General features: G+C 44.1%; 3 protein-coding genes across 6 annotated transcripts in view; 2 read left to right on the top strand and 1 right to left on the bottom strand.

Moving 5' to 3' along the window:
• The window catches only part of NPHP3 (nephrocystin 3), a 45881-nt gene extending 44365 nt beyond the window's left edge, over positions 1-1516 (top strand). The window contains exon 28 of the mRNA XM_080974580.1: positions 553-1516. The gene's annotated coding sequence lies outside the window, so the exon portion shown is untranslated. The remainder of the gene's footprint in view (positions 1-552) is intronic.
• A 756-nt stretch (positions 1517-2272) lies between these two features.
• Positions 2273-12689, bottom strand: UBA5 (ubiquitin like modifier activating enzyme 5). 2 transcript variants are annotated; one of them, XM_080974971.1, is made up of 12 exons: positions 12409-12689; positions 10224-10269; positions 10048-10137; positions 8982-9091; positions 8613-8699; positions 7964-8048; positions 6791-6895; positions 6501-6628; positions 5999-6134; positions 5705-5780; positions 4917-5023; positions 2273-3701 (listed from the first exon to the last, which is right to left on the bottom strand). In XM_080974971.1, exons 1-12 carry the CDS (start codon positions 12546-12548, stop codon positions 3618-3620), a joined length of 1194 nt encoding a protein of 397 aa, XP_080831097.1. In that variant the 5' UTR covers positions 12549-12689; the 3' UTR covers positions 2273-3617. The 2 variants fall into 2 exon arrangements, with proteins under 2 accessions (XP_080831097.1, XP_080831096.1); XM_080974970.1 differs by having other exon boundaries at positions 4914-5023; positions 12409-12680.
• A 389-nt stretch (positions 12690-13078) lies between these two features.
• ACAD11 (acyl-CoA dehydrogenase family member 11) overlaps positions 13079-21358 on the top strand; it is a 40470-nt gene continuing 32190 nt past the window's right edge. The window contains exons 1-3 of one of the 3 annotated variants that reach the window (XM_080974741.1): positions 13079-13477; positions 13565-13767; positions 19022-19121. In XM_080974741.1, the coding sequence (XP_080830867.1) occupies positions 13631-13767; positions 19022-19121 (237 nt within the window). In that variant the 5' untranslated portion in view covers positions 13079-13477; positions 13565-13630. Of the gene's footprint in view, positions 13768-19021; positions 19122-21358 lie in introns of all 3 variants that reach the window. The other 2 variants (XM_080974742.1, XM_080974740.1) reach the window with 2 other exon arrangements.

Below are 21358 nucleotides of genomic sequence, written 5' to 3'. Positions count from 1 at the left end.
TTACCCCCGGGACCAGCACACCAACCTTCTGATCGGTAAGCCCAAGAGGCTCAGTGGTTTAGACCACAGCGCCACCCACATCAAATGGGTTTGTCTGAATATGAGGAGGATGGCAGTGCCCTGAACACCTCCCCCCCCCCCCCAGTATTGCCGAATGTTTTGCAGACTGTTCCACACAGTTAAAAAGTAGTTTTAGTTACCGTATTTTTTGCTCTATAAGACTCACTTTTTCCCTCCTAAAAAGTAAGGGGAAATGTGTGTGCGTCTTATGGAGCGAATGCAGGCTGTGCAGCTATCCCAGAAGCCAGAACAGCAAGAGGGATTGCTGCTTTCACTGCACAGCGATCCCTCTTGCTGTTCTGGCTTCTGAGATTCAGAATATTTTTTTTCTTGTTTTCCTCCTCCAAAAACTAGGTGCGTCTTGTGGTCTGGTGTGTCTTATAGAGCGAAAAATACGGTATATTGACACTCCAGTCCTGCATACATTACATGGATTTAAGTCCCATTGATTATAAGGACAGGTACGTATATAATCTATAATACCTTTCTTAGGTGCAGAGTCTTTCCAGTAAGAGAAAGGAGGCTCAGGTGAAGCAGTAACGATAGAGGTGCAGAAAGATGGAGGTTCTTGATTTGAGCAAAAACAGGGAGATGCTTCCTGATTGGGGCAGAAAGCTAAGTTGCATGCCTCCCTTATTTCCAGCCAAGTAGAGTTATCCAAGGTGAGTTATCTTCCACAAAAGGAACAGAGGCTTCCCCTTGTTTTTAACTCGCTGAACTCAAAACTGTCATTTGTCCTGCAGTTTACAGAGGAAAGCCAACTTCAAACTGGGTTTTATGATGTTCATTTGTTTCAATAGACCATAGTTAAGCTTAACCAGAAATTTTGGTTTGGACACAACACAATTGAAAGTGATGGCTAATGAACTCCTTGTGGCTGCACTAGAGAAGATAGGGAGTACACAAGCCCAAGGCTTATTCGTGTTACATAATAATGAGGTTTTTTTAGTTACAGCACCTTCTTTCCTTGACCAGGTATAAAGGATTTGTTGGGACTGAGCTGTCATTCTGTAATGTCTTTTCCTACTTCTGTTGGATTTAATGTGACTCTACAGTCAGAGCTTTTGATACCAAGAAGAGGGCCTTCTCGGTGGTGGCGCCCGCCCTGTGGAACGCCCTCCCACCAGATGTCAAGGAAATAAGCAACTATCTGACTTTTAGAAGACATCTGAAGGCAGCCCTGTTTAGGGAAGTTTTTAATGTTGGATGTTTTATCATGCTTTTAATATTCTGTTGGGAGCCGCCCAGAGTGGCTGGGGAAACCCAGCCAGATGGGTGGGGTCTAAAGAATAAATTATTATTATTATTATTATATCTCCAAAGTGGAGAGAAAGAAGAAAAAACATTTGACTATCAATCTTTCTGTAAATTATGAAATTTAAAAGCAGTATTTGTAGCTGTCCAGTTATACTTCCTTTGAGATATACATTAAATTGTGAGGAAGTGAAACTCTTAACTGAATAGCCTGCTTTGTGTTTGCCACATATTCAAAATCTAGAGCCGGGACTCAAAGACCATGTACCATGTACTCTTGAGCTGTGTGGGGTGCTTTTCTTTTGACCTTCAGGAATGGCTTATGTGTGGGACAGACACACAGCTATAGTTCGCGGTTGGGCATGAAGAAATACACCATTTATTTTAAAAAATTATACACATTTGAAGGCTTCCTAATTTCCCTTATCATTTTTTGTTCCATCTTACCTGGTTCTATACAGCTTTGCTTTCTCGCAGTTAATATATTCCCCTTGATACGTGGCACTCCGCACAGGCCCTTTTAAGTGTTTACCCTAGCACAGCAACCATATTCATGCATGCTTATTAGCAACCCCCACTGAAAACAAATCATACTTATGGGTGATTATTGAACAGGGCTGCAGTAAAGTAAGTATTAAATATTCCTTTCTTTGTATTAGGCATCAGGCTGAAGCAGTGGTAGCTTAGAAACAAATGGTTCAATTAGTCTTAACCCTATTTGTTTGCACTCCAATAATAATTTAATCTGAAATGTTTATAAGCAAGAAGCAGGCCTTTGGCAACAAAACTTGTATATGGTATAAACTGCACCAATATTAGTTCTGTTAAAGCTGAATTCTAGAAATGTTGGTAGTCTAAATTTCAAAACTCTTGTAACAAATTTAATAGTTGTCAGTTGAGCACAAAGTCCTGAGGTAGAAAGCAATCTATAAAAGCACACAAGCAGATAACACATTGGTTGGTTGATGCTAAGATTATTTTAGTAATAAAGTTTATTTCCAAGAAAGTAACTCACAGGAAGGACACACAAAAATGCTGTTGTAAAAATGCAAAATGGAAACAGAATGGAGTGTGATTGAACAAGTAGTTGAAGCAATTAATTGTGGGATTGCCTAGAACCATCAAACTTCCAAACCACTATTTTTGCAAATCTGTCTGAATCAATTAATTAATTAATTAAGTTAATCACCAGTTAATGACAAAAGCATTTCTCCAGCAGGCTTATCCAACTGACCGTACAACATTCAGTCCAGCAAGCATAACCTGTAGTTTATTGGTGGTGGTTTAAAAATAGTTAGCCTTAGGGCCATTGATTCTAAATAGGCTTCTCTTGGATTGCAGCTTCTTTGTTTACTAAATATATACCTGAAATATTACTTAAGTAAATACTACTAAGGTGACATTATTATAAAGCAACTGGCAAGAGACCTTGTAAGTGCTGAGCGACTGCAAGTGTCATTAACCCTGCCTAACTTTCAATTTTTGGTTGACCTGCCCGGATTAGAAAGGGAATTAAATGCTTTGGTGGAGGAAGCCCTGGCAACTTCTGCTTCCCAGAGCTTTTTATCCTACACCACTTGAGTGATAATCTACAATTGAACATAATAGACTAGATCATTTGCCAAACTTACTCCTAGTGCAGTTTTCTCTTATCAATTCAAAGCAACTTTCACCTCATTGCTTTATTTTCTTCTTATTTGGAAACTGAGGATTTTAGGTGTGATGGCTCAAGAGCATTTCCAAATTCAGTATTCTCCCATAACGGTATATCGGTGACAGCAAATTTTAGCATTCAATGCTTCCTATTACACACTGCATGGCTCGTCCCACATTTCCAGCCCACTAAGTCTTCCAAAAGACTTCTCTTGCGGCTAACAAAAGTATACCAAACAGTTACTTTTCCATGTAACGGTCATATATAATTGGCTAGGGTGTATGACAATGATAATCATTTTTTAAACAAGGCTCTCTCTATATATCGTATAGCTTTTCATTCTTCTAACTATAAGCTTAAGCGGATCAAGTGTTACTATTTTAGACACTTTTCCAATCCAGGCATCCTAAGGAGGAACTGATTACACTCAACAAATTTACTCTCACCTGAACTGGGCTTAAAAGGCAGCGTGGCATTGTGTTATAAATTAAACCTGTCAGCTTGCCTTGGTTTTCACTGGACCCTCATACCATAAAGTCTTCACATAATTAACAAAAAGACAACATGACAACGCACTATTCATGAAAGACTAAATCTGTTACACATCACTGGCTGCTGAAATTACAGTAATCTCGAAGTGTTCTTTTTGCTAGATGCTCTTCATCTTAGCCATAAGTTCTTCTAGACTTTCTTCAGATTCTGGAACAGTTTCCCCAGTAACAGCGTTCTCTTCCTGGTGAGGGGAGAATAGTAGTAAATGCCTTTACACCTTTTCACTATAGCCTCAAATCCAAAAGCCCCAACAAGCTTGGCGTGCTGAACACCACACACATTATAGTAAAATAGGCCGGATACAAACGTAATTAAATACTAACACCTGTCAGTCACCCAACATCACCATCATGTCAGGGGACTCATTCTTCCTTCCTTGCATGGCAAGTACAGAAAATCCAAGCTTAGTCTCACCAGGCTGAAAGTTACCAATGATCAATGCTGACTTCAAACTCCACCTTCTGCAGCGGTTGGCTACGCTACTGAATCCCTATGGGGGAAACTCAGAAGTTCATCCCAATGAGCTTTAGTTAAGGCCTATCAGGTGATATAGCATCCTTCCACAAGCAGAAGGACACTTCAAGGCTGCAAACTGTGCACTGGCAACTGCATCTCTGCATGCCCTTTGCCTGATATCTGGAGGCCTCACAAGCCAGAGGTTCCCACCCCATTGTAAAGCAAAGGTTAGCGAAGCACGTACATGCCAAGTGAGCAGAGGCTCTCTCCGCCAAGGAAGCTACGACAGCCAAGCTTGGAAGGTGCACACGTCAAAGTGTGCAGTGCTGCTGTGGCTATGACAGCAGTTGTGGGCTGTTAGGATCGTCTTACTTTCATGTATGAACCTGGTAGAGACACATGCCTGACTGGCATGTTCTCTCCCTCCTGGTCGATCGTTTGGGAGCTTCAAAAGCTTTATTCTGCCCAAACACCACAGCGACTGATGCCAGGAGGCATCAGCACACTTACGATTCTGCAGAGTATTTGCATTTCGCACAACAGAACTCAGTAACACTGCATTTTGGCTAATCTACTTTTATTTACATATAATACACTCAGAGCATTCTGACTTAGCTCCTTCCTCTTTCTCATCAGACAGCAAAGAGAAAAAAAACCCAAAGGACAATAGTCCCACTTTCCGGAACACAGTAACACAAAACATCCTGTTTCCATCACTTCCCACGCTGTGGAATGAAAACATACACCGTCATGTGATATGACAACAATCCTATGACTGCAAACACGGAGCAGGAATCCTAACAGCAACTTCATTGACGCACACAATGGAAGTGAAGACTGCAGAACAGCAGCACTGATTGCTCATTCCCACATGCAACTTGACAAGTTAAAGCCAATCCAAATAAAATGTTCTTGACGTTAGCTAAAAACAACTTACCACCTTGTTTGGTATTGTGTATGCCATCGTGATTCCTTCTGGAAGATCGAGAACTGGACCTGAAGCAGCTTTTAATTCTTCCTCTGAAACTTCCGATACCAACTCTATCCCTGAATAGCCCCAAACACATCAATGCAAGGGAAAGCATTAGTGCAGATTAATGGTATACACAGTAATTGTCTACAAATACAAAAAAGTTACAGACTGAACTTATGTTTCAGGGCAGATAAAGACATTACAGTGGTACGTCCGGTTACAAACGGGATCCGCTCTGGAGGCCCGGCTGTATCCCGAAAACTTCGTAACTGGAGGCGCCCTTCTGCGTATGCACGGTGAAACCCGGAAGTATACACTTCCGGGTTTGCCGTGGCCGTAACCCGAAGATTCTGTAACCTGGAGGTTACGCAACACGAGGTACCACTGTACTTCTTACAGTCAAAAACCTCTTCAGGCAATTGAAAGGGCAGGGAGTAGGGCTGTTACCCTCTCCCGTGTTGGACAGGCCCAATGGATTTGGGAGCAGTGGTAATGTTTAGGGGTTTTTAAACCCTAATTAAGCATAACATGCCAAAGTGGGTTCATAATGTGGGATACCCTTTCATGACAATAATAGATCACAATAGCTTGTGCTGCTGTCACAACTATGTCCTCACTTACAGCTACCTGCTTTTTGGGACAGGGGCTCAATTGAAATCATTCACAAGAGAGAAAGCTGCTTAGGCTGATGGGCATTTTACTAGTTCCAAGAGTTGTAAGCTAGCAATTTGTATTGTCTTAGTATCTTAACTCACCCCAATCATTCTCTTCATGAACTATTTCTTCTTCCTGTTCAATTACTTCTACTTTAGGATTTTCTGCTGCTTTTTTCTGGAAATACAAACACAGTCACAAGTGGTTTTTCTTCCCACTCTAAATAATGGGAAAAGTTAAATAATTATATGCTAGAGGCCCATTCAGAATGACCATACTAGGGTAAATAGCTCCAAAGAGTTCATGCTACATTTTCTAACATCCGCTGAACAAGTTATCCACCCCTTTCAAGGAATTGGAAAAGGAGCCTGAACTCTTTTAGCTATTTATTTTACCTTGTACTCTTCCTGCTGGTGTCTACAGTTTCTGTCATCGCACTGTGGATTTGGCTTCATCGTCATGGAGGGGAAAAAATCCTGCATTGCGTTATAGCCAAGGTAAAAGCTCACCGTGCCAAAATTCAGTAAATATCTGGGGGGAAATGCAGGAAGGATAAAAGAAGAGAACAGTTTATTGTTTGGATGTGTCAGACGGAAGACACAGCACTTTGGTTCATTATGGGTGACATCCAATGATGCTTGCCTACTTGCGCAACAGAAATCTTGCACAACTGGAGTTCTCCTTCAGCACCTGTGCACCCCGAAAATCTGCTCTGGAGGGTCCCTAACTATCTGCAGCAAATATAGGAGGGTGTGGAGGGAACAGATGGAGAATGCACAAGGACACAGCTGCTCACACTACTCTGGATCTCACCCAATATGCTTGATGTAATTCTTTTGCCATGAACCAATTCCCACTTAAACTTTTTTTTTAAATTGAGGCATCTCAGTCACTTACTTCAGGACGTTTTGAACAAGAAGACCGGCGACCACTCCCATAGTGGTGGGAAGGCTGGCGGCACAAACTCCCTCCCGTTTGAGCGTTTTCTCATCTATATTTGCCGCTACAACAAGTGGAGGTGCACACTAGCCAAAAAGGGAAGAGGAGTTTGAGAATCATAAAAGGGGCATTTGAAAAACCCACGAACAGGAGAAGGATCCAACAAAAATGACTTTAGATTCCAACAACTTTCACTTCACCTTAGAAGGGACAGCACAATGGAACTTAGAAAGCATATCACCACATACCGCAAAACAAGCCGATTCACCAGGGATGATGAGTTGGATATGGCCAGACACAGCGTTTTCGCTCACTCCAGATTCCATCCATATTTGTCCAAGCTCATTACAAGCCTTAAAAAACATAAAACACGTACTATTTATACATGCATAAGTTGCACTTGCTGCAAAAATCTAAACTGCTTATGGATATAAGAAGAGTCCTGCTGAATCAAGCTAAAGGCTTATCTCAGGGGAGGGGAACTGTCTAGATCTTGAGCTCCTGCCCCCCCAACTGACCGGTGGCTACTTTGAAAGATGAGCTAGGACACCTTTGCTGTAAAATCACCTGCCCGTCACCATGACATCAGGTGACCCAAATTAAAAGGCAAGAATCGGTAGCACATTCCTGGTTTCCAGGCCTGAAAATGAACTCATTGTAGGGGAGTTGGTCATCTAAAGAATTTCAATTGAAAATACAGTGGTGCCCCGCAAGACGAATGCCTCGCAAGACGAAAAACACGCTAGACGAAAGGGTTTTGCGTTTTTTGAGTCGTTCCGCAAGACGAATTTCCCTATGGGCTTGCTTCACAAGACGAAACGTCTTGCGAGTTCTTGCGAGTTTGTTTCCTTTTTCTTAAAGCCGCTAAGCCGTTAATAGCCGCTAAGCCGCTAATAGCCGTGCTTCTCAAGACGAAAAAACCGCAAGACGAAGAGACTCGCGGAACGGATTAATTTCGTCTTGCGAGGCACCACTGTAAGTTCTTAGGAAAGCAAAACTTCATTTGAGTTTTGTGACAGACTTCAGCAATCCCTCAAACTTCTCAAACCAGATCTGGAAAACGGATCCCATTCATGTCCATGTCACAGAAGTCTATTCACCCAAGGATGAAACTGAAGTCGCCAACGAAATGCAGTTCAATCTCTAGTATTACTGTTTTTGTGTATCCTGCTTTCATGTAACATACACAGGCTCAAGGCACGATGATACTGCAAATGCACCAAGCACAGCTACTGTGGAACAGCCATATCTTTTCAGAAGTGGCTCGCTTGGGAACCCTCTGCCTCCCCCACTGAGATGGCACAGCAGCCATACCTGCTACAATGTACTGGGTACGAGATCCACAGCTTCTAGCAATAGGTGTGCAATGTGTACGTGGGTGATAACAGGAGGCATGTGTGCGTTGCTGTTGCTACACTTACTGTGTTAATTGCCATGCGTGCTTCAAAATTATCCACGCAGCTCAATACAAGATCAACAGGTTTCCCTTCTTCTAAACCTCCGTTGCTATAAATAAAAAGGGGAGAAAATGGAAATATTAAGGTTCCTTGCAAGAAGATCAAGGAAGCTGTTTTACCATGAAACTCTCCATTCATTATTAGCATGGAATCCTCCTCTGCTCAAGGGTTGCATCTTCTCCTAGGAAATCTTACATGGCCCACATGCCAGCAATGGGCAGGGCCAGAACAACAAATGCCAATTTAACCTTTGTACAATAGGCTAAGGGGATTGGGCCGGATCCAGCCCCCGGGCCTTAGTTTGCCTACCCATGGGCTAGTTGCTTAGAGACCCCTCTATCCTCAATCCAAGCTAGGGAGAATCGTTATAAGAGTTAAAGGATTATTTCCAGCCAGATAAAAGCCCTCAAGGATGGGGTAAGGCTAGGCCAGACCAGACAGCAGTGTGGCCTGGGAGAAAGGGTGTGTGGCCTAGAGAGTCCTAAGGCCAAACAGAGAAGCCTGGAGCATTTGACCCCCCAGGCCTGAGGTTACCAACCCCCTGATTTAGAGAAATGTGAATCAGTAGTGTTTCGTTACGACCACCGCTACCAGCCCCCGAAAGATATGTTACCTGATCCTGTCCATAAAATGTTGAAAGTTGTCCACGGTTGTGATGTTGTAGTTATGTACTTCGAACTGCACATCGGGGTTGATGTTCCTTAAGGATAAAACAAACACTGCAGCTTTAACACGAACATCTCTGAAAGGAGCCCCACACGTTTGTGTTGCAAATTCTAACATACTAAGGTTGCAATCCCATGCTCTTCCTTGGGAATAAATCCTACCGGACTCAGAAGAACTTCCTTCCGCATAAACGTACGCAGCATGATTTCTTTAAGATTAGTTTCTCATGAAACTTTTTTTTTTTAAAAAAGGTTGGAAGTTCTGCATGCCTGAAGTTGCATTCCATAACTGGATGTCACCTCCCACTTTCACATACCTCAAAGTGTGCTCTGCTGCTTGCACTTTACTCAGTCCAGCTTGGTGGGGTTGGAAAAAGAGCCTGTTCATATTGGCCAGCTCCACCTTATCATAATCAAACAGGAGCAGCTAAAAGAAAGATTACAGTGACACATGAATGGCCTTTGGTCAGGTTCACGTTTAGGACAGACAGGGTCACAGCCCTTGGGCTAAAAAATATTATTCCTACGGATTCTAAAGTGGCAAACATATTTATTTCTAAAACACCTGAAATTCAGTTTTAAAAGACTGTGATAGTTTAAGTAAAATGAGATTCAAAATTTAAATTCATCACAGACGCCCATCAGCTTTAAATAATAAATTTTTAAGGGTTACTTCCACAAGAAAGCTCCCATTTGTCTCTCATGTGCTTCTGTGGCAGAGATAAAAGAATCAGAGAACAACAGTACAGTGGTACCTCGGGTTAAGTACTTACTTCGTTCTGGAGGTCCGTTCTTAACCTGAAATTGTTCTTAACCTGAAGCACCACTTTAGCTAATGGGGCCTCCCGCTTGCACAATTTCTGTTCTCATTCTGAAGCAAAGTTCTTAACCCGAGGTACTATTTATGGGTTAGCAGAGTCTGTAAACTGAAGTGTATGTAACCCGAGGTACCACTGTACTGGAGATCGGGGGGGGGTTGGATGTAGGAAACAAAGCTTCAACATTGATGTTTGCTCTTTGGCCATGGGCAAGTCATTTCCTCTCTTCCTACCCTACCCTACAGGACTGTTGTTAGAATTAAATGAGATAAATCCATGTATGTTGCTTCAACAATTTTAGAAAAATGAAGTACCAGTATAAGAACCAAAAAGGACATGCAAGGAGAACTGTGTGTCCTAAAATGCACAGTAAACATACTTCCAGGAGCCTCTGCCAACTACAGCTTCTAAACCGTCACTAATCATCATGTAGGTGACCACCCTTTACCCATTACAGAGGCCACTGTGAATACATTTAAGTTGACAAAGGGAAATTAATCTTTCACCAAAGCACCACTGATTTTACTCAGGACAGTGTTGTTATAAGGAAGAAGCGTATTATTACCTTACCAATGCCACATCTTGTCAGCATCTCAGCAGTTACGCTGCCAACTCCACCAACACCCACCACCGCGACAGCAAAGGAGCAGATTTTCTGCAACAAGAAACCAACACTGGTAAGCATTTTGTGCCATGTGTTTACATCGTTAATGCAAACTTCTATAAGAAACATTATCCCACCTCATAGTCTTTCACAATTCCCATTCTTTTCAGCGCCATCAGGCGACTAGAGAGAGGGAAGAAACAAAAACACTTTTGTCAAGTGGGCTTCATTCACATGGCACAGCTATTTCAAAATCAAAAGGAGATTAGCAAATTCCATGGTGCAAAATTGAAGTGCGCTGAAATCCCTGTTTGTCTTGGATATTTCAGCAGCTCCAGATCTCCCACGGTGATTAAATTAAGTATGGATTCATTTAAGACATCCTGGAACATAAACCAACAACCTCCAGGTTGGTGAAAAGGGCTAAACGGAAACACTTTGAAGGTGTGTATACAGCCTGTTCATGCCACTAATTTCTGTGCTGCCACTAGGAATAGCCATTACTTGCCCATTACTGTTCCATTACAGTAGCTGAAAATGCCATACCACTTCTTGACTGGCTGTTAAGGACTTCCATCTATCCACTGACACAGGGCTGCCATATTTCCAAGGCTGCCTCTGAAGAGTTCTGAAACTCCAGCTGGTGCAGAATTCAGCAACCAGGTTGCTCCCTGGGGCAGGCTGGTTTGAGCCCACAACACTAACCCTGGCCCAACTGGACAGGCTACCCATGAGCTTCTGGGACCCAATTCAAAGAGCTGGCTTCAACCTATAAAGTCTTAAATAGCTCAGGACCGCCGTACCTTAAGGACCACATCTCCCCATACAGGGCAGATTTGAGGGTAAACCATACACAGCACGGGTCTGCCCTTGCGGCTCGTTGGAAGTTGAAACTGCTTCACATGTACTATTACATTGTCGTCTTTATGAGGATGTACGTTTGACTTTTATTGCACCTGTTTTGCAAAAGTCCAGGAAAGAATCAGAACATCATAGTTTAAAACTACTGCTAGAGGACAAGAATCCCAAGACTACATTAAATGTAGCTAAATTCTGTGCGTCTGCAATCAATCGCAGGAAGCAAGTGGTTTCCCATAATGACCAAACCCCTAAATGCTAATTACAGGGGGCACGCTAATAATTAATTTTAATTTTTTATATTTAAATCCTTGTTATATTCATATTGTCCTTTGTATTTCTGATATTTTTATGATCTGTGATATTGTGTGTGTTGACGCTGGTCTGTGACCGTATTAATAAATTCATTCATTCATTCATTCACATCTCCCCATAGGAACCAATGTGGACCCCGCAATCTTGAGGCCCTTCTTTTGTGTGCCTCCAGAGGTTAAGAATAGCTGGGCCAGAGTGCCGAACTAGGATCTGGGGGCCCAGGGTCTGCAAATCCCAACTCAGCCTTTGAAGCTGACTCGGAAACTACAACTAATCCAGAATGCGGCAGCTAGACTGGTGACTGGGAGTGACCGCTGAGACCATATAAAACCGGTTCTGAAAGACCTACCTACATTGGCTCCCAGTACATTTCTGAGCACAATTCAAAGTGTTGGTGCTGACCTTTAAAGCCCTAAACGGCCTCAGCCAGGTATACCAGAAGGAGCATCTCCACCGCCATCGTTCTGCCTAGACACTGAGGTCCAGCTCCGAGGGCTTTCTGGCAGTTCCCTCAATGCGAGAAGTGAGGTTACAGGGAACCAGGTAGAGGGCCTTCTCGGTTGTGGCGCCCACCCTGTGGAACGCCCTCCCATCAGATGTCAAGGAAATAAACAACTGGCATTTAGAAGACATCTGTTTAAGGAAGTTTTTAATGTTTGATGTCTTATCGTGTTTTTAATTTTCTGTTGGGAGCTGCCTAGAGTGGCTGGGGAAACCCAGCCAGATGGTCGGGGAATAAATTATTAATATTTTTATTTTACTTTGGAAAACTGTTAAAATGATATATAATGAAATTCAATCAAGGGGATTTGAGGAAGTCACTTAATAATGTTACCAAGATTTAACAGGATGTATGTATGTTTGTTTTAATATTTTTTTGGAAAATTAATTTTAAAAAATTGATAAAAAAATTATTACTTTACATGAAGCTTACTGGGTGACCCTGGGCCAGGTAGCCTATAACCTACCTCGCAGGGCTGGTGTGGAGCGGGTGAGGGGGGGAGAACCTTGAGCTCCTCCTTGGGGGGAAAGGGCGGGATCACAGGATGGTAGAGCTGCGAGGGACCCCGCCCCACAATGGTCATCTAGCCCAACCCCCTCTGCAATGTAATTCACGATCACCCTCCCCTGCTCCAAAGACCAGCTCACCTGTACGGGTTGGAGTCGGTCACCTCCGAGCTCATCTGCTCGATCCTCGCCCGCCGGCCTCCTTCCCCCCGGCCCAGCTCTTCCTCCAGCTCCCGGACGCGGCGCCGCAGCTGCTCCACCAGCTTCTCCGAGGCGGCCATGGCGATCCCTCAGCGGAAAGCCCGCAGTACCGGCTGCTCAGCCCAACCCCGCGCCGCCGCCGCCGCCGCCGCCGCCAGAGACACGTCTCCCCAACCGGCGCTTCCGGGAGTCACGGCAAAAGGCTTCCCCCCGCGCAACGCAGCGCCGGAGACCACAGTTCCGGCCTTCAGAGTTCTCTCTCCTTTCAGAAAGTTGCTGCGAGTTTCAGAGTCCGGGGGTGGCGGGCGAACCGTTGGGTGGGGAACCTGATTGCCCCCCCCTTGCAAGCAAAAGGGCGGCCAAGGAGGGGCGGGCGGGCAGGGGGTAGCAACTGCCCCCCACAATAAAAAAAAACTGAAGTTCTCTACCCCCCCACCACATAAAGCCTGCCCCACACCAAAACAAAAATCCTGGTTGCCCCCCTTGCAAGCAAAAGTGCGGCCAAGGAGAGGTGGGCGGCCAGGGGGGAGCAACTGCCCTCACAATAAAAAAAAAAAAACTTAAGGGGTTCTCCCCCCCCCCCCCATAAAGCTTGCCCAACACCAAAACAAAAATCCCGGCTACGCCCATGAAAAGGGCACCATTTTGCTTTGCCCTCATCCCCCGGGTTTTGCGTTGCCTTGCAAGTGGGTTTAAGGGTTGCAAGCTGAGCAGCCCCCTTCCACGCAAGACTTGGGAGTGGACCCATTGAAGTCAGTGGACCTGCTCTCTAAAGCAGCGACTAGGTCTGGGCTACGACACCGCCACCCTTGAGGGGGGAAAGCCAAACGCCTTGGGCAGACCCGAGGAAAGAATTATTTCAGTCAGAGTTCAGCTCGGTCTCCAGAAAAGAGCAAGGTCTGAGCCGCAGGGGCAGCAGCCCGAACAGCTCTTTCTGCTCTGGGTGAGGAGGAGGAGCGTCTTTGCAAACGCTTTGGAGTAACTTCACAGGCAGCCCTATCGTTTGGAGGTATGTCGCCTTTGGAGGAGCGGCTGCAGCAACCTTTGCGCTGCAATTCTTATCTCACCCCACCGCCCTCTTTGCTCTCGCCTCCAGTGTAGCAACAAGTCAGCGAACCGGTTCGAGGCCGCGACTCCGCAGTTGGAGAAGAGCCTCTGCAAAATGGCAAGTGAGCCCGATACCACCGAAGTGAGGAAGCCGCACAGATTTGACCAGGGAGCCTTGGAGAGATACCTGTGCCGGCACCTGCCGGGCTTCCCGCAGCACCCACCCGAAGCGCTGAGGGTCAGGCAGTACAGGTAAGGATGGCAGCTTCGCGGAGCAATGGGGCTCGGAAATCAGGGCACTGAATTCAACGAGATTCCTGCATTGCAGGGGGTTGGGCTAGATGACCCTCGGAGTCCCTTCCAAGTCTACAATTCTGTGATCCACCCCCCACCCCGGCACAAGAATCGTGGGAACCGTAGTTATGGGCAGGACTTTTTTTCAGCCAGAACTCTCCTCAATTCCGGATCCCTCTCAGGTGGGCGCCATTGCCATTAAAAGAGAATAAGGAAGGTGTTTACGCTGAGTTCTCAAATTTCATTCATGCCCTGTGCAATGCTAAAATTTGGCACCCTGGGCCTATTGCGCTCCATTCTAAAGCGTAATTGCTGCGTCCCCGGTGACAGCCCCCAAGACTCTGCAGTGCACCCAATGACCAAACCGGTTGCCGTCCCCTAAACCCACCTCTGCCCCCAGGATTCCTTGGGAAATAAATTGTGCTTTTAAGTTCACGTGTGTTCGCAGCCTTTGGTAAACGCTGATAGCGCTGCAGCCTTAGGACTCTTAAATCAGTGTGTGGAGAGAGATGGAAAGGAGTGCATTAAGCTGCAAACATTTCACTGAAATCTGATAGGATAAGATTGGTTTCCTTTCTCCTGCACATTCTTCCTTATCCCCTGAGGTACCCTATACAGTGGTACCTCGGGTTACATACGCTTCAGGTTACAGACTCTGCTAACCCAGAAATATTACCTCGGGTTAAGAACTTTGCTTCAGGATGAGAACAGAAATTGGGCAGCAGCGGGAGGCCCCATTAGCTAAAGTGGTGCTTCAGGTTAAGAACAGTTTCAGGTTAAGAACGGACCTCCGGAACGAATTAAGTACGTAACCAGAGGTTGTTGTTGTTTAGTCGTTTAGTCGTGTCCGACTCTTCGTTACCCCATGGACCAGAGCACGCCAGGCACTCCTGTCTTCCACTGCCTCCCACAGTTTGGTCAAACTCATGCTGGTAGCTTTGAGAACACTGTCCAACCATCTCGTCCTCCGTTGTCCCCTTCTCCTTGTGCCCTCCATCTTTCCCAACATCAGGGTCTTTTCCAGGGAGTCTTCTCTTCTCATGAGGTGGCCAAAGTATTGGAGCCTCAGCTTCACGATCTGTCCTTCCAGTGAGCACTCAGGGCTGATTTCCTTAAGAATGGATAGGTTTGTTCTTTTTGCAGTCCATGGGACTCTCAAGAGTCTCCTCCAGCACCATAATTCAAAAGCATCAATTCTTCGGCGATTAGCCTTCTTTATGGTCCAGCTCTCACTTCCATACATCACTACTGGGAAAACCATAGCTTTTACTATACGGACCTTTGTTGGCAAGGTGATGTCTCTACTTTTTGGTACCAGAGGTACCACTGTATTTTTAGAAGTGTGAATTAAAGAAGCTTGAATAAGTTAGGACATCTCCAGTAGGTGAACAGTAACCCCCAGATCCCCCAGCTTCTATCCTTTGTAGAACCTGAGATATGAAGCAAAACGTAAAGGCACATTTTTGTCAGAAATAAGTCTGCTTTTGCCTTTTCAGTGTTTTACTTCCTTCCCCACCTCCACCAAGGACACCTGTGTCATCTATTTTTATGGAAACATTCCAATATATTAAAGGAGGCAAATCTTCCATTCCTAGTTATACACAGAACATATATCCATGATTCTTTTTCTCCCATGTACCCCTCCCCTTCCTCTCTCCCCAGGTTGCTGACAAGTTCTGCGACTTTAAAGCAGACACTCTAGGCAGTTTTTGGACTCCCAACTCCCATTAGCCCCAGCAAACACTGACAACATCTGAAGGTTTTCTCACGCATGCTTTCAACCAGCCCAGTGCTGCTCTTTGAACCTACGAAAACCCAGTGGTTCAAAGAGCAGCACAGGGCTGTTTGAAAGGCTTTTTTGAGGCCAGAAAAGTGTTATGTAATGTTATTCGGCTTCTCAGAGTGGTGAGAACACTTGCTTATCCAGGTGATATTTCATTTGGAAAGAGAGCATTTGAAAAATATTGGCATTTTGTAATATTTGCACTCATTTACAAATGTACAGGCTGCTTATAGGTGGAGAGCTTCTAAACCAGGCATGGCTGTACTTGGCCCTCCAGCTGTTTTGGGACTATAACTCCCATCAACCCTAGCTAACAGGACTAGTGGTCAGGGATGGTGGCAAATGTAGTCCCAAAACAGCTGGAGGGCCAAGTACAGCCATGCCTGCTCTAAACAGTCCACCAGATAGCCAGTCTATTTGCTCTCAAATCAGATCTCTAGGAAGAAAGCCAGCAGTCTGAGAACCCATATACAACTCTATGTATCTTTCTGGATCTCACTCACTTCAGTTTGTCATTTGTTTTCCCCACAGCTACACAGATTGCAATAGTTTTAGCTAATGGGGGAGGAGACAGTAATGCCTTTCCCCCAAAAATGGCTCTCCAACTGTTTCCTCATTGTGGGCCATTTACCTGTAATTCATCTAACAAAGGAGAGACTTGGCAACTTTGCCAAGACTCTCAAGGCGGTCTCTCCTGTTGGAATGCCCAATTTTACAACAATCCTAGCCCATTTATGGTTGTAGCTCCACATATAGTACTGACCTGTCTATCCTGGTTGCGTTTGAGCAATCCCCAAAGGGAGGAACAAAGGACGCAAAAAGGCAAGAGAGAGAAACTGTTGTTATCTTGGACCATTGCAATTAATTAACTAGCTTTGAAACTGTTCCAGAAACCCATATCCTACCAGCAATACACTTGTTGTTTGTAAGGACCAGCTAACTTTTTTTTTTTTAAGTGAGTTATAGAGTCTAATTATTGCTCTCTGAACTCATAGAGCACACTGCATTCTGCTTTTGTGCTGTTTTTTCCCCTCAGCACCAAATCTGGGGTTGTTATGGCTTCAGAGAGAAAACTTGCCACGTAATGAGCAGATGTGCTATGCGTGCTCTGAACGTCGACTCCAGATTTAGTATTTATATTTATTTATTTAGATTACATTTGTGAATCGCTTCCCATAAAGTATCTTGAAGCAATATCGGGGTAAAAGCATCAACAATAAAAATTGTTGTTTCTTACAGAATAAAAATAAAATAAAATCAATTTCAGATATAAAAAAAAGTTTCGAATCCACTGGTATGCCTCCGCTGAAAAGGCTTGCCCCAAAATATGTTGCTTTGATCATCAAAGCAATTTGCTTGTGCAAGTGTTTCATGAGAAAATTTCACAGGTGTGGTTGTTTTTCCATGCACCCAGACTTTTAACTAGTTGAACCAAAGTTATTAGATTTGGTAAGGGTGGACAACCTAGGGTCCTCCAGATGTCACTGAACCAATAAGCACAAAACAACCCCTCTGCAGTGCCACAAATCCAACTCAATGGTGTAACGTTTGAAAATGTTGATCGCTTCTCCTGGCTGGGCAGTTATCTTTCCACAAGGGGTGACATTGATGCCGAAATCCAGCATCGCCTGAACTCTGCAAGCATGGCTTTCTCCAAGTTGAGGTGCAGAGTGTTTGAGGACCGGGACATTTGCAGGGAAACCAAAATGCTTGTTTGCAAAGCTATTGTACTACCAACCTTACTGTACGCTTGTGAAACATGGACCACTTATAAGCGCCATCTCCAACTCCTTGAAAGAGTCCATCAACTGTGTCTCTGAAAAATGTTCCATATCACTTGGGAAGACAAGCGAACTCATGCCAGTGTACTGGAAGAAGCAAAGATCACCAGTGTCAAAGCAATGATTCTTCAACATCAACTTTGTTGGACTGGTCATGTAGTTCAGATGCCTGATTATCGTCTTCCAAAGCAACTACTCTATTCTGAACTTAAAAATGGAAAGCGTAATGCTGGTGGTCAACAAAAGAGGTTTAAAGACTCAAGGCAAATTTTTAAAAATGGAATATAAACACTGACAACTGGGAAACACTGTCCTGTGGGTGCTCCAATTGGAGAACAGCCTTTACCAAAGGTGTCGTGGGCTTTGAAGACACTCGAACTCAGGACGAAAGGGAGAAAGGGAGAAACGTGCTAAGAGGAAGGCAGGCTTGGCAAACCCTCACCATGATCAACTCCCACCTGGGAACCTAGGTTCCCACTGTGGAAGGACGTGTGGATCCAGAATTGGCCTCCACAGTCACTTGTGGACTCACTGTTAAAACCGTGTTTATGGAAGACAATCTTAGTTGGCTACAAGTGATCGCCAAAGAATAAGAATAAGACTGGACCGCAACTCTTATCATCCCTGACCATTGGCCATGCAGGCTAGAGCTGATGGTATATGGTCCAGCCACATCCAGAGGACCACAGATTCCCCATCCCTTTTTAATCCCTGGTTTGGTTTCTGTTGCCTTTCAGTTCATTTCACTTTTAATTTGTATACTGCCTTGCTATATTACTATACACAAGGCAGTTTATAGGCTGAAGAAACAACAAACAGACGGCAAAGATCACACAAGTATTAACAAATCTGATCCGGTACAAAAAAAGTCACAATAACTTTAAAATAAGCAACTTATATCCTATAAAGCAATATTCAACAATCCATTGGAATATAATGGTAAACAGTAAAATTAAATATCAGCTAATAATAATGAAACAGTTTGCACTTATCAATTACAATAAAGAATTAATAAACTAGAATCAATAAAAAGTAACGGCAAGTCACAATGCATGAAATACCGCAAAACATACAAAATCATGTAAAAGGCTCAAACTAAGAAACAAGGACACACAGCTTATAATTTTATTTTATTTTTTAATATCCCTGAACTCCTATTCTCTCTTCCCAGCTGCTTCTCAAAGTGCTGGTCTGGGGGAAAGTCCCAGGGCTGGAGGGTGGGGCAAAGCAGGTGGAAAAAGCCATTGCTTGATGAACAGCAGAGTCTCTCTCCCCCCTCACAGTTCTTCCTCTGGAGCAGCTCTCTTAGGAAGCCTTCTAGGGCTGGAAGGTAGGCCAAGATAGGTGGGAAAAGCCATTGCCTGATGGGTAGCAGAAAGTCTCTTATTCATCACTACATTTCCATGGCCCAAAGAGCTCAACGTGCTGAATTTTTGTTTGCTGCCCTAGGAATCTCCTTCATTCATACCTCGGTAGAGTGCGAGACTCTTAATCTCAGGGTGATTCTATAACCAGCATGTGTTGGGTTGTACTTACGCTTACCTTCTTAAAATGTTGTAACTCGCTTGGTGAGCTTTTGTGTGTGTAAAAAGTGACTAACAAGTTTTAAAATTAATAATAATAATAATGCATATCTTTGCTCACATAGCTCAGGGCAGTCAAACCCAACTTTTTACTTGGAAAAAGGCCTCAAGACCTACGTACTGAGGAAGAAACCTCATGGCTCACTCCTACCTCAAGCTCATAAGGTAAATTTGCTGTTGTAAAGCAATCCATTCATGAAATATCTTTGGCTTTTGTTTGAAAACATTGATTTGGTTAGCAACAGGGTGGAGAAGGAGAATGGCTCCTTCAGTTGACCGTAAGGACTAGGCTCGCAGGTATAAAAACAGAACTGCTACCGTCCAGGATTGCCCCCGATCTTGCGTTCCATTTGCTGCTAGATTTGTGTCGAGGATTTGTCAGTAGTTGGCGTTAACATTTGTTACTAACAATGTGATGTGGTTGTGTTATGGGATGGAGTTGGTGCAATGTGTTATGACTTGGTGGTTGGGGGTTTCAGAGTTTTATAGACCCCCTCCTGTGACGTGGTCTATGTCTGGAACCACATGTGTGTCCACCACATGCATGAACTCGACGTGAAGCTCCGAGAGGGTTGGAACCTTTTGCGTGGAGCCATTACATGCATCTGTTAAAAAGAAAATGTGATACTGTGCATACCTTTAACCCTCATGCCCAGTAACGAACTTGTCACATAAGGAAGTAGGTTTATTACGCGGAAATGATAAGAGACAGAGCATATGGATGTTTCGCATATGCGAGCAGCAAACACTCATTAGACACATACACACCTTAATTCTAAGGAATAAATAGAGTCCCTAACTACCCCTAAAGAGTGAGTGCCACAGGCTCACATTAAAAAGAAAGAACTATAAGAGAGGGAAGGGTGTACACCTGTTCTAGAAGCACACAGAACACAAAGTCGGGGAATTAAGCTTCCCCTTTAAAATCCTAGGTCCACAAGCCAACATCCTCTCTCACCTGTGCCTTTGGTTGTCTAGCAAAGGATAGGATTGATCCTTAAGAAATAAAAGAGGGGGGGGGTTCCTGTTTGAGCTGTGAGACAATGAACCATTCAAAATCTGGGATTTGGGTATAGCCTGAATCTAACAAAACTTGGTAGAGAAAGGGGCTTCCTGAATAAGTGAAGAATGAAACGCCCACATCCTTTGAACTGTTGTTTACTCCTGGGATAAAAAAGGTAAAGGGACCCTGACCATTAGGTCCAGTCATGGCCGACTCTGGGGTTGCGGCGCTCATCTCGCTTTATTGGCCGAGGGAGCCGGCGTACAGCTTCCGGGTCATGTGGCCAGCATGACTAAGCCACTTCTGGCGAACCAGAACAGTGCACGGAAACACCTATTTATCTACTTTCACTTTGACGTGCTTTCAAACTGCTAGGTTGGCAGGAGTAGGGACCGAGCAACGGGAGCTCACCCCATCACAGGGATTCGAACCGCCGACCTTCTGATCGGCAAGTCCTAGGCTCTGTGGTTTAAACCACAGCGCCACCCGCGTCCCTCCTCCTGGGATAACTCTGAATTAAGGAGGGCACAGCCTTAATTTTGAGGAGACCACACATTGATCTATACATGTACCTTGAAAGAGATCCCATTGTCTCTGTAAAGTCTGGCTCCTGCTTACAGGAGGGCGGTGGCCAAATTTTGCTGAAACAAACATTAGTACGTTGGTACTTTCTGCAACTATTGGGGTCCAGATGGTAGATATTCATTCCAGGTCACATCTAAGATAATAACCTGTATGTCCTTCGCATGCATATTTTATATTAAACTTATGTCAGCTGAACTGATCCATAGAAATAAACCTTGTGAAATGGCTAGATTGGCACCTGCCTGCAGGTAAGAGCCTGCGCTTGTATTCAACTCTTGAGCCACAGAGAGGAAAGGAATATACGGGTGTTATTCTGGTTAGTGTGTTTGGTTTTTATTGGCTGTTACATGTGTGAGATTGATGTAAAGCTGTGTAATCAAAAAAGAAATATAACCCTGGTAAGGTTGCATATTTGGTGTGAGTGGCTAATGAAAGTGATAAATTGCGAGAACTGTTGTGTGGGTGGAATGTCTATGTGGGCTTGTTTAACAAATGATACGGTTCTTCATTTTAGACTTTTGTATTGGCGTGGTTATTGTTACGTGTATGGTTATTGTCCTGTGTTGTACATCTGTGCATGTGGACTTTTCTTCTTCTAAAGTTATCGAGATTGTGTTTACTGTATATTTACATATTTGGATTTTTTTTAAAAAAGTAAATTGCTTCAATATTGTTAATAATCTATAAATTACTTAAATGGGCAATCAGATAGCACTTGCTTACATTTGAGTAAGTGGTAACGATTGTGATTCATTTCTAATGGCTTCATTGCACCTTTAAGGATTTGTGAATGCTGGATAATAGGCCGGGGTAT

The sequence above is a fragment of the Podarcis pityusensis genome (genome assembly GCF_964106645.2).
Source record: "Podarcis pityusensis genome assembly, chromosome: 12".
Classification (NCBI taxonomy): Eukaryota; Metazoa; Chordata; class Lepidosauria; order Squamata; family Lacertidae; genus Podarcis; species Podarcis pityusensis.
Note: the sequence above shows the minus strand (reverse complement) of the source record. Positions and strands in the feature narration are given on the sequence as shown.

Bases quoted from the DNA above. Each gene is read 5' to 3' on its own strand.
- UBA5 (XM_080974970.1), bottom strand. From the start codon at position 12,548: ATGGCCGCCTCGGAGAAGCTGGTGGAGCAGCTGCGGCGCCGCGTCCGG. The intron at 8,700-8,981 runs GTATGTGAAAGT...TTTATCCTTAAG, and splicing joins GCAGCAGAGCACACTTTGAG to GAACATCAACCCCGATGTGC. The intron at 8,049-8,612 runs GTAACATATCTT...TTTTATTTATAG, and splicing joins CATTTTATGGACAGGATCAG to CAACGGAGGTTTAGAAGAAG.